Below are 12,485 nucleotides of genomic sequence, written 5' to 3'. Positions count from 1 at the left end.
TAGATTTTTTTCTTCTTTTAACCTTTAACTTCCTGTGCTGAAAACTGATGTTTTATTTCATCCTAAGGATCAATTTATCCGTGCTTTAATCTCATTTAATCTCAGATGAAGGTGTAGCACCATGTCTTCTTTTATCCTGCGCCGTATAAGTAGCTTTGTCCTTTTTTTTCCATAAGGACGCCGGCAAATTGATTGGCATTCTCAAGTGGACCGACTAAATGATGGCTAGAAATTAAATGCCTGAAAGAGGTAGAATGGTGGTTAGGACAAGTGGGTAGAGAGGGAGAGAGAGAGAGAAAGATGGAGAGTGGAGTGGGAGAGAGGGAGGAATACACAAACAGGTTGCACTGGGACCTGGGGAATAAGGGGAGGAGAGAGCAGAGAGAAAGAAAAATAAGATGGAGGGCCACAGAAAGCTCTGGTTTAACACAGAGCTTCACGTAAAGGAGATTTTAGTCTGTTGTCATCATCATCATCATTAAGACTTCTAACATAATCCCACACACACACACACACACATACAGGTGCTTAAATATCAATTTATTTTCTGAGCCAAACAGCAAATGTCTTTAGTCTCACCGACCAACTTCCTCCTCCTCTGTCCTGCCAGGTTTTAAGCATTTAGCTCTTGTCCTTCACTGATGCATCAATCCATCCTCCCCTCTCTCTATGTGCCTCTCTCCCCCTTTCTCCCCCCCCCTCTGTGTGATTACTTACCTCCCAAGAAAGAAGAAGAAGAAGAAGTACACTCCATCTTGTTGTTTTATGTTCCCAAGCAAATTTAGTCCTGCTTCTCCCTCCTCCACCCTCAACTCTCTTTCACTTTGTCTCCGTCTCTCTCACTCACTCTTCGTCACCCCTCCCTCTCGCCCTCCCTCCATCCCCTGACACCTCGCACTCTCCTCCTCCTCTCCTTCCCTGTTGCTCTGTATGTAGTTGTATAACTTATCACCCTGATCCCATCCCTTCCCCGCTCCGATAATTGGCGGCAGAAGATACTATAGCACGCTTTATTTAGCTGCTCGCTATTAGCTATTCCAATTAGTCGTCTAATGCCAATAAGGAAAATAAACTGTTATAGCCTCCATGTGTTGGGCACAACGGGAGGAGGGAGTTTGTTTTTGCCCGTGCAACAACTGGGGCCAGTGCACGAACACACACACACACACACCTCAAACACACACAGTTACACTGGATCCACTCGACAGGAGGCTACATGTTGGTTTTAACAGATGGTGAAACACTTTCCCTCGAGTATCGACATTACTCTCTCTCTCTCTCTCTCTATATATAATTAACTAGGTTTCAGTAACAAACCTTTGGGCTTTGCTGTCGCCATGGTTACTCAAACTCTGAAACGCGACTGTCTGCATTTGCATGTGTGTGTATGTGCGACTGCTGGCAAGTATGGTAGTGTATGTGCGTGCACATGTGTCGTAGTGTTCACACCCCTCTGTGTGCGTGTGCTTGTATGTTTCTATGTGTGTGTGTGTGTGTGTGTGTGTGTGTGTGTGTCCACGTCTCTGCAACTGCATGATTGTGCATACACATGAGTATTTTGGTTGCTTTGATGCCTTTGTTTCCCCACAGGGCTCAGAGGCTGGTTCTGTCTCAAGCGCTCATGTATCTACACAGAGAACAGCGGTATTACATGATGGGTCCATTGATAATTTATTACAGGTCTATTGTACCTCACATAATACAATCTTAATAATTATATAATCCCATGAATAACGTTTACAAGCGAGATGAATTTAAAGCGGGGAGATGAAATAAAAATGAATTCTGTACTTGTAACAGGGGAGGTAAAAGTTGACCTTGAATTTGAACTTGGTGTTCCTTCTCTGAAAGGCAAAATAAAATAAAAACAGGATGTGGGATTATAGCTTCTGAGCTGCCTGGGCAGCCAACCGTGTGACCCGGTATCACGCTAAAGTGTGTACTCGACCCGCCTGTCCACCAGAGTATAGCGTGTCAGTGTCAGTGGGTTTGGCCTTGCAGAGGCGTGAATATTACACATGTGTGTGAAGGTGCTGTACCAGCAGGGGGCAACAAAACCGCTCACTTAGGTTTAGGCAACAAAACTACTTAGTTAGGTTAAGGAAAAACATCATGGTTTGGCTTAAAATATGTCAGTAAACGTAACATAAGTACGGAAAACACATCACAAACATCACTAATGTAGCTTACAAAATAAAACACTGGTCTTGAACACCGGTCTACTGGTTGAAAGTCGTGTGTTTGTTCAACCCATCCACCTCCTCTCTTACCCTCCATAAGCGGTCTTTCTCACTTTTTATTCTATGTCACTAGCTCTGAGTGTAGCATATACGTATACAGGGATGCATTTACATTGCAGTCAGTACAGACCACCAGCCCGTTCTCACGTAAAATACCGAGTCTTTGTCATGGCCGTCGGCGTTCGGTACCGCCACACAAGGCACCCTTTAGCGCCGGTATGAAATGCATTGGGCTTTCCATTAACTACATGTAAACACATACGCGGAAACAGTAAATGCTCAGAGAAAGTGCGCTGGAGGGTGGGTTGATGGGTCCAACAAACAAATCCAGAAGAGCGCTGTTTGTGTCCTGTGCGTTGAGTTTCACTTTCACGTTACAATCAGCTGTTCGTTCGTGTCCCGTTTTCACAACATTCAGTGTCATTTTTACAAACGTAGTAGTTTTAAGGCCAACTATGTACTGTAGTTCTTTCCTAAACCTAACTATAGTGGTTTTGTTGCTTAATCCTAGAGTGACGCGAAGGGGCGTGACCAAGGGGCGTAACAAAGTGGCGTGACAAAGTGGCGTGACAAAGTGGCGTGACAAAGTGGCGTGACAAAGTGGCGGTTTGTGACGTGTTGGGATGAGAACGCGTTGAGACTACATGGCGTTAAAGTGACACACCAAAAGCAACTGCACGCTTTTGCCTTGCGCATTATTGTGTCTTACGCCTTTTCGTGCAACCCGGCTGGTATATCATTTTGAACTTCTCTCTCCTTTCTCACAGCTACTATAGCAAATGTTTATTGTAACACTACAATAATGCTAAGCAGTCAACCCTTCATCAGTGTTAAATATATTTTTTAAGACGCTGCAGTAAAGTAAAGACAGAGAAGAGCATTGTTAAGGATTCAGTATGCTTCAGTATGTGTGAGCTGAGTGTGTTTTGCATGTCTTTGTTGTCTTGATTCATTAGATCGTACAATGGTGCACACTTTCAGTTTCTCCTTGAAGTCATTCATGGTGTTGCACTCCGTTGTACACGTTAAAAGTGACGGTGAGAAAAAGTTGGAAAAAAATAATTGCCAGACGCAATCAATCAAACTCTTTTATGCCCACATTCCTGATAGATTACTTTGTAAAGTGAGCTGTAATCCTACTGTTTACTTTCCTTCCTCATAGTCTTAGAAACCACGGCGCATTGTGTTGTCATCTGATAAACCTTTGAAATCATGGTTCTATTAGTCAAACTGGACTTCCTTGATTGTATTTCAGGGTACCTAAAGCGTCACTGCCTCGCCAATGCTATTTTACTTTTCCATGCATACTACTCTGCTGGAAAAAATTGTTTCTGGGTCCATTTTGTTAACATTTGTTGCTATATTGTCTTTATTTCTGATGATAGCTGTCCAAACACAGACAGTGCCACCTCTCACTGAGCCATTTCCAGCAGCTACGATGGAGCGTGATTGCGGAAAAAAAAGATTCCAGCAATCTAAAACATCCGTTATCGCCAGGCTTTGGTGTCACTCCCTGAGACGGAAAGAGAGGAACTTCTTTTTACACACCACTTTGCAGCAACCGTCCATCAGTTTTACTGGGAGAAATCCATCGCAGAGGAGGCAGAGATCCAGATTTCTACACTGATGGCAGCCTCAGTAATCCAGAAGGCGATATAGCCATAAAACATGTTGTGTTTTGAGCGGAGGAATTTCACTATCACTGTGTGAGTGTGTCCTCTGGGCTTTATTGCTATGACATTATGGGAAATGTTGGACATCAATTGACATAGATGTAGACAAGGCAGGGCGCAGTGAAAAAATACATTTCCACAAGATAAGTCCTGAAATGCATTTAACATCATAAACTGGCACATAGTGAAATCATCCACAGGCATATTTTCCATTTAAAGTGCACTGAAGGAACCCCTTAGTGCAGTTTTCCTGGCTAGGATTTATCCACCTGGTCCAGCTGTGACAACCTTTTAGTCTCTTCACTGAGTGCGAGGCTACCGCTGGTCCCGTATGACATCTGTCATCTGCTCAAAAGTATTTCATGAGAAAGTTAAACCGTTAAATAGTGCTGGAGGTAAAATTGAAAAGGGTGTTAAATAACCCCCTCTCTGGTGACATGTTGAGTCAAAAGGGAAGCCAACCATTCCCAGCGTGCATCTGTAATCGGCTGCACCAGTGGACGAGAGATGAGAGGAGATTTACCTCACTAGATTAAAATGTGTGGCAACACAAAAACTAGTTCATATTTAAAGATTAGTTGTTGCTAAATATTTACACCCAGAAACTCTTATTCTTGGCAGTTCTGTTCCAGCTTTGTGATGCTGCTGTGACTAACTGTCCACATGCTTTATTACTTTTGATTTGACAGATGTTTCCCGGCATCTGATTTACACATTACCAAAGTCTTACTAGCCAAGGCATATCTTAGTCTTATTGTTTTAAGTTTTAATGCTGCAAACCAATCTAATAAATCACTATAGTTACTAAGAACTGATGAAGGATTTGACCTTATACAAACTCTACAGTAGTGATTGATTGACAGATAGCTGGTGCATCCCAGTCCAGAGGGGCGGACCATGAAGCAGGTTAGACAGAACCAGGCTTTCTTTGCCTTAGCTGGCTCGACAAAGCCAATTAATCCCCCTATGTAAGAATATAACAAAATTATTACAACAAGTAACAATATTATGGCAAATAAGGCGAGAGATGAATGCTGGCAGAAAACTACTAATTGTGTAAATTCATTAGTTAATGTATTTATTTTACCACTCAATGCCGATGTTTTATACATAACATAACTGCTAATGTACAGCTCTTACCTTTCACAATAAAAGCCCTAGACATATAATATTCGCAGGCGAGTATTTCACATTTTCCTGTCTTTTATTCGTCACGCCCCCAGTGTGTAAAGGCCTTAACCCACCAATCTGGCTTCATGGTACACCCGTCTGGTGTCACCAGTTCACACCACTAGCAACAACACTGTAGTAACTGTGGTTTCGGTCCAGCGCTCCATGATGGAGCTGCATTGTCTCTCCTTCAGACAGATTTGTCTTCCTTTAAAAAAAGAAACCTTTCACCACTCAGATGGCCTTGGGCGTGTATTCAACATGGACGCGTATTAACAAGAGCCAGCATGTGATATCACTCTTATGTACAGCCTGCAGCTAATCAGCAGAGGATGAATGGGAGACTTAATGGAGACATTTTATTTGTCTGGGCTTTTACATCCGAATGAGCTTTATTTCAGTTCGCCATACGATCTATCAGCTCTTAAACAAGCTGTGCACCTGAAACTGTCTCACACTGTTACATTAACTTCCTCTTTTTCCAATTCATGCTGTATGGAGCTGCACATTTTCAAATTAGAGAGTGGAGATATCTACTTTGGGAGATGTTAGTGAGACACATAAAGAGAAGTATAGTGTGTTTAAAGGCTAAAATTAAATGGGATTTACCATTAATGAGGCAGTGGGGGATTGTGAACACATTGAAGAGTAGAGGATTCTTGAGAGAGAAAGACAGCTGTGGGATTTAGTCTCTCTCCTCCCCTCTTTAAACTTGCCAGATACACTATCTGAGTGCGTACCCAATTGGCACAATGCCTAGCAGCAAAGAGTAACTAAAATGAGAGACGTCCCCTGTGTGTACTGACGCTACTTTGTAACTCTCCCTCGCAGAGTGATTATGTGCTTATCAGATTTTCCTAACATGGTCACAGCAACCGAAATTTGATCCACGAGCAGGGAAAGAATTGGAAAACATGATTTTTATGAGTTTATGGTCAGGTTTTGAGCTTTCTGGAAGCGCTGCAGCCTGCAGATGTCCCCGGGCTAGCGCTGCTGACTCCACACGTTTATGGATATGTGGGTTAGAAAAACACTTGGATATCGCATATGTCAGGAGAAGCGGCATCCAGCCTTATCACCCTGCCAGCATTTTACACTCTTTAAACATGTGCGCTGACTTGATGCAAGTAGGGAAGGCAATGATTTGGGACACAGTGGTCAGCCAGGGTATTTGCACTAATTCTCCTGCCTCGCTGGAAAAACAGCTCATTATATTGTTATTGTATTTAAGCTACAACCACGTCCTTGTTATGCTGCATGATTGACTTTTCTCTAACTAAACCAACAGACAAATTGAAGCATCTTGCCTGCCTGTTTCTCACAGAGTTGTTTATTTTCATTTGGACTGGAGCCTCAGCATGAGTTTATTCATTAGCTTTGCAGGCAGTGAAGCTACTCGTCCTGATTGTGCAATGCTTCTCAGTCCTCATTGACGGGACTGGGAGCCTGCTGGTTCCCATTCTTCCCATCTAATCAGAGTCTGAGTTACACCTGCGATGCCAGGTGAATGCAATTAATTGCAGGTTGGCAAAAACCCAGCAGCACTGTGAGCCCTGAGGACGCGGTTTGAGAACCATTTCTTATTTTCTGAAGGACAAATGGGGAGTCGTATTTTTTCCCTCCAGCAAGTAAATATGAGCAAAAGTTATTTTGGTACACAAAAGTTCACCCAATTAGATGTAAAACTTGATTAAATCTTTGGAGATCGGAGTCTCTGAATATCACGCCCACGCACCCACAACTGTGCAAATGAGGAAAAGTTCTGAACTCGGCTGTTAATAAATACAGTGATGAGGTGTTGGTGGTAGTGTGTTTTTTAACACTCTGGTGAAAGGTCAAGGTTTGCATTTATTGTTCTTTGGGCTGCATTATTTTCATCATCGATTGAACTGTTGATTATTTATTCAAAATGCTCATCATGAGTTCTGAGAGCTCACGGTTGATGTTTTCATTTGTGCTGGGCAACAGATTTTCAATTTACAGTGAAATCAAACAAACAGAAAAGCAGAAAATCCTCACATCAGAGGAGCTTGAACCGGAGGGATTCTTGCTTGAACCGATCAGTCAATCGGTTTTCAAAACATTTGACAATACATTTTCTTTGAAGTGATTGATTGATTGATTAATTGACTAATAGTGTCAGCTCCTACATTTATGGTTTTACATCGATTGGATGTAGCAGTGTTGTAGTCAGACCACCTAAACCGAGAACAATGGTGCCTTCAAATGGAACTCGTGAGCTTGTGTTTACAACATGGGAAGTCGTGTACACGATATGCTTGGCGTTCAAGTGGTTAAGTCGTGACAACACCGCTGCTAAGCACCATAAGTCAAGACCAAGACCAGACCCGTGCGAGTCTCATACTGCGAGACAAACTTATGATAAAATGTGGAACATGCAAACCGGAGGCACTCCTCAAACTGATCTGAAAGATCCACTTTTCCTTAAAAACACTTCATTCACCTCTTTTATTGCCATATAACAATTCAGTGATATCCCTGCAGTTGTGGTCTTGAATGGTCTGGAAATAAAATCCAGAGTCCTCTTTGTCTGAGACCGAGACAAGACCGAGTAGAGATCTTCAAAAAGTGGTCAAGTCCAATCTCGCGTACTACAACACTGGGATGTAGTGAGAAAGGGATTTCTCTTGTGCAAACAAGAAACTAAAACTACTAGTTCTAAACCTTGACTTCAGCAGTTACATTTTGAATAATTTTCTGAGCATCCACTGGTTGATTTGTTGTTTCAGCTCCACTGGTTTTTAAGCATGTTTGTCTCATGAATATTTTTTCTTTCTTGTCTCCCTTTCCTTTCAGCCAACAAGAGTCTGCTCGGCGGAGGTGGAGGTAAGTCACAACCTGTCTGATCCCTTGGTTTTGTGTGTTTGTTCGCTTGCCAAGATACTTCTAGGCCTCAGTTGTTATTAATAGTACAGCTTTGTGGTGCAAATAGTCCTCCCTGGACATCGCATCATTTAAAATGTTGCTCTTTTAATCAGACGATGCAGTGCAACGTACTAACCAAAGACAGAGTGTGTGTGTGTGTGTGTGTGTGTGTGTTTGTGTGTGTGTGTGTGTTTGTGTGTGTCGTATATGTGTGGTCTGTCTACGTATTTCTTTGTTTGGTAGCAGGTAGCTCTTTGTTGTGGCAGGTGTTCAAGGTGTGTTTGCATGCTGCGCTGTGCGTGTCTGTCTGCCCGTGTGTGTGTGTGTGTGTGTGTGTGTTTGTGTGTGAGCGCAGGTGCAAAGTCGATAGTTCATAATTTATGGCCGTGGAGTGCTGTGGATATAAACAGTCATTTTTCAGTGTATTGTTGACTCAGTGCTTTGCTGCGTGCGTGTGATGTCGGACGTCCAGGCTTAATCGATACTCGTAATAAATCTGTACAGCTAATGCGGCAGCCGTATTCGCTAAAACCTGCACACACACACACACACACACTCCTTTCCACCTGTGTGTTTGCTAATGCTTGCAAATTTGGGTGCCGCTGCGTTTGCCTGTGGTTGTTTTCTTTTTCTTCATTTGGGCAAACGGCTTTAGCCTTTCAGACTAGCTCATTTGAACTGCCATTTTTAACTTTCCAATTTGTATGTCTGTGTGTGTGTGTGTGTGTGTGTGTGTGCGCGTTTTTGCTTTCCAGTCTCCATGGTGACATATCTAGTGGGACACCTGTATGTGTGCGTGTGCATTCGTATGCAAGTTCAGTGCATTTGCCTGCCTCTAAAAGCGCATTTGCTTGCCTGAAGTGTTCTGTTGAAGCACTAAGTCCTCAGCGTCAACACACACACACACACACATGGGCTCCACCCTTACTGATGTACACCAGCTGAGCCTCAAGCCATAAAAATGGACTGCACACTGTTGTGTCTTGTGGCTTCACACATGCACACAAGCACCCTGAGATCTACATCATCGTTTGATGTCGTCCGAGAGTCTCTGATGGCTCAACACAGACAGATGGTTTCTAGAGAGGCCATGAACGTGTCTATGCGTCAGACTCTTTGCATTTGTTCCTATGAAAAGCATGTATACAGTTAGTTATTTTAAATTGTAATTCAGTTAAATTTAACCACAACATCTGTTTAATTATAATAAGTGTTACAGTAAGTGTCCGCTGACGGGCTGGAAGAGGCTTCATATCCAACAACCACCATCTGCATCTGTGTTTTTCTATCTGTTACACTCTTTACCAGCTTCTCTCTGCTCAGTTGATTTCCCTCATCTCTTTCTTATTGTATTTATTTCCCTTTCGTTGTCTCTCTTCCCAGCTCTGTCCTCAGGGGTTTGCTATGGCAGATAGAGGCTACAGTAGGTGTTAATTAGAGAGAGAGAGAGGTAAGCGTAGAGACGAGGGGGAGAATGAAACAAACAAGGGAGATGGGAGAGAGATGATGGTTAGAGCGAGAAGACAAGACGAGATGCAACGAAGGTCCAATAGATAATATACAGATGCACGAGCCCAGTGGAAAAAAACACATAAAAATCATCTCCAGATCACACTCTTCACTGAGTAACCAGGCATTCATTCATTCAGCTTCAGTGAGTAGTTTTTTTCATCAGAGGTGAGGCAACAAAATGTCTTTACAGTGCTTTAGTACTCAGTCTCAAGGGTACCTGGGTAAATGTCATTCAGTTAGATCAAACGCACACCTGCCAACATTGTTTTCTTCAATCTGGAGGGGTGCTGAGCTCCGGTGGCGCATCAACAACAAACTCAAGGGCAGGAAATTAACATTTTTTTTATGTCCACTGGCTGCAGTTGCTCATTTATTCTGGAGCTTATCTGCCATTTCAACGTTTCACTGCTTTGATTGATTTTTCAAATAGAAAAGAAATCCCGGATGATGATTGGATGATTGGAGTTTCAGTCAGTCAGACAGAGACCATGATATATATATATATATATATATATATATTATCACACATTTATCTGTTCAAAATGTACCTTAAAGGGAGATTTGTCAAATATTTAATACTCATATTAACATAGGAGTGGCCATATATGCTGCTTTATGCAAATGTAGATACTGTATATATTTATTATTAGAAATCAATTAACAACACAAAACAATGACAAATATTGTCCAGAAACCCTCACAGGTACTGCATTTAGCATTACAAATATGCTCAAATCATAACATGGCAAACTGAAGCCCAACAGGCAACAACAGCTGTCAGTGTGTCAGTGTGCCAAAAACTGCATGTGATTATCATAAAGTGGGCATTTGTCAATTCTTCAAAGCCAAAATATTGAACTACTATTTTTAATGGAAAAACAGACACTATGCAATAAAAAGACAATCATTTTAAAGAATCATTTAAATCATTTTTAGTTTATAATATATCATGAAAAGACATCCATTCCAGTGAGGAGCTGGCTCGTAGGTCGACATCAAAGAATTGAAGGAAAAGCCGCCGCGTACATGATTCAGATTACATCTCTTTTCATTTAAATTTGATAGATTCATGTTTTTGCACATCTGCAGAAGAAAGCAAGGTTTACTAAAGTGTAGGATTATGGTTGCATAATGGTTGCAGTTCCTAATGAATGGCTTTCCCCTCTTTCCTGTCACAGTCAATCAGGTTTGTTAATCATCTAGACAGCGTTGAAACAGAAGTTTAGACTGTGCCACTTTGTCAGGGAACTTTTATAAAGTATTTCCTCGGGCCTTTTAAGCCTTTATATAAAGTTATCAGTGTAGAGATGACAGGAAACAAGAAAGAGAGTGATAGGGAATGACATGCAACAAAGGTTTGGACTCAAACCGGGGATGTTACAGTTGGTCTTCGCCTTAAACCCCCCTGAGGATACTTTTCTAAATGAAATTACTGGATGTATCTGCAAAATGTCCACTGACAACATATTTCATTTGTTTTCCCTGTAATATGTGCTTTTGCAATACGACATCTACGTCTGGCCGCTAAAGAATGATAAATGTCTTTTTTATGGTTATCTTTGTGCAGTCCGGGTAAGGTTATGGAAAGATCGTCCTCTTGGGTGAAGAACAAGACAGGATGTGTTCAAACCAAAATCATGACCTTTCCTTAACCTTAACCAAAGTACTTTTGTTTGCCTAAACCTAACCATATAGGCAGGATGTGACAGACTAGGGCTGTCAATCAATTAAAATATTTATTCGTGATTAATCTCATGATTGTCCGTAGTTAATCACAAACGCAACTTAATTGTACATTTTTTTCAACATGGGAGAAGACAAATATGCTGCTTTATGCAAATGTATGTATATATTTATTACTGGAAATCAATTAACAACACAAAACAATGACAAATATTGTCCAGAAACCCTCACAGGTACTGCATTTAGCATAACAAATTTGCTCAAATCATAACATGGCAAACTCAAACCCAACAGGCAACACCAGCTGGCAGTGTGTCAGTGTGCTGACTTGACTATGACTTGCCCAAAAACTGCATGTGATTATCATAAAGTGGGCATGTCTGTAAAGGGGAGACTCGTCAGTACCCATAGAACCCATTTTCATTCACATATCTTGAGGTCAGAGGTCAAGGGACCCCTTTGAAAATGGTTATGCTAGTTTTTCCTCGCCAACATTTAGCGTAATTTTGGAGTGTTATTTAGCCTCCTCCACGACAAGCTAGTATGACATGGTTGGTACCAATGGATTCCTTAGGTTTTATAGTTTCATATAATGCCAGTATCTTCATTCTCGCTTTAAAACTAAGTTGCGTTAATGAGTTAAAGACATTAGTGTTGTTAAAATGAATTTGCGTTAATGCGTTATCGCGTTAACATTGACAGCCCTATATATATATACAACATATATACAGTGCTAGAGCCAGGACTCATACTTTGAAGTTTGTATTTGGTTGTTCTTCTAGGTCACCATATGTCAGTAATGTACATTTGGGATGTGTGGTGCATTGACAAGTTTGCGGCCTGCACAGAAATGTAATCAACTGTCTAAAAATATACAGTACATCTATAGGGATGAGAAGCTGAACCTATTTACCACACTTCAAGTGGCAATGAACAATCTTCAAGGTCAAAAACGGCAATGTCCTATTTCACTAAGCGCCGAATTATGGAAAATTTCATTACAGTTAAACATGTGAATCTACTCTATAGAGCTTTTCATTGCCATTCTGTTGCTAGGGCAAAAGCTTTGGTCCAGGTTTACTTTCTGTCAGCTATTGCATAAACAAACATTGCAGCAGGAGTCTATGTACTGAGTTACCTTGTTTTCATGCTTTGCCAAGGATATGTTCAGACTCCAATACTCAATGCCATATGTGTATTTAAAGAGTTACTGGTCACTGTAATCACCATACTGGCCATAATGAGACCCCTCTCTAGAGAGAGTACACTATAAGAGACTGGGACTTCTAGGGATGCATGATCCACCTTTTCCCTTACTGAT

General features: G+C 41.5%; 1 protein-coding gene across 3 annotated transcripts in view; it reads left to right on the top strand.

The window, feature by feature from the left end:
• The window catches only part of macrod1 (mono-ADP ribosylhydrolase 1), a 137,310-nt gene that overhangs the window by 73,008 nt on the left and 51,817 nt on the right, over positions 1-12,485 (top strand). For all 3 annotated transcript variants that reach the window (XM_037779724.1, XM_037779723.1, XM_037779721.1), the window contains exon 4: positions 7,901-7,930. In XM_037779724.1, coding sequence (XP_037635652.1) covers positions 7,901-7,930 — 30 coding nt within the window. The remainder of the gene's footprint in view (positions 1-7,900; positions 7,931-12,485) is intronic.

Source organism: Sebastes umbrosus, chromosome 9, assembly GCF_015220745.1.
Source record: "Sebastes umbrosus isolate fSebUmb1 chromosome 9, fSebUmb1.pri, whole genome shotgun sequence".
Taxonomy (NCBI): Eukaryota; Metazoa; Chordata; class Actinopteri; order Perciformes; family Sebastidae; genus Sebastes; species Sebastes umbrosus.
The sequence above is the reverse complement of the archived record's forward strand: the minus strand, read 5'-3'. Positions and strand labels throughout refer to the sequence as shown.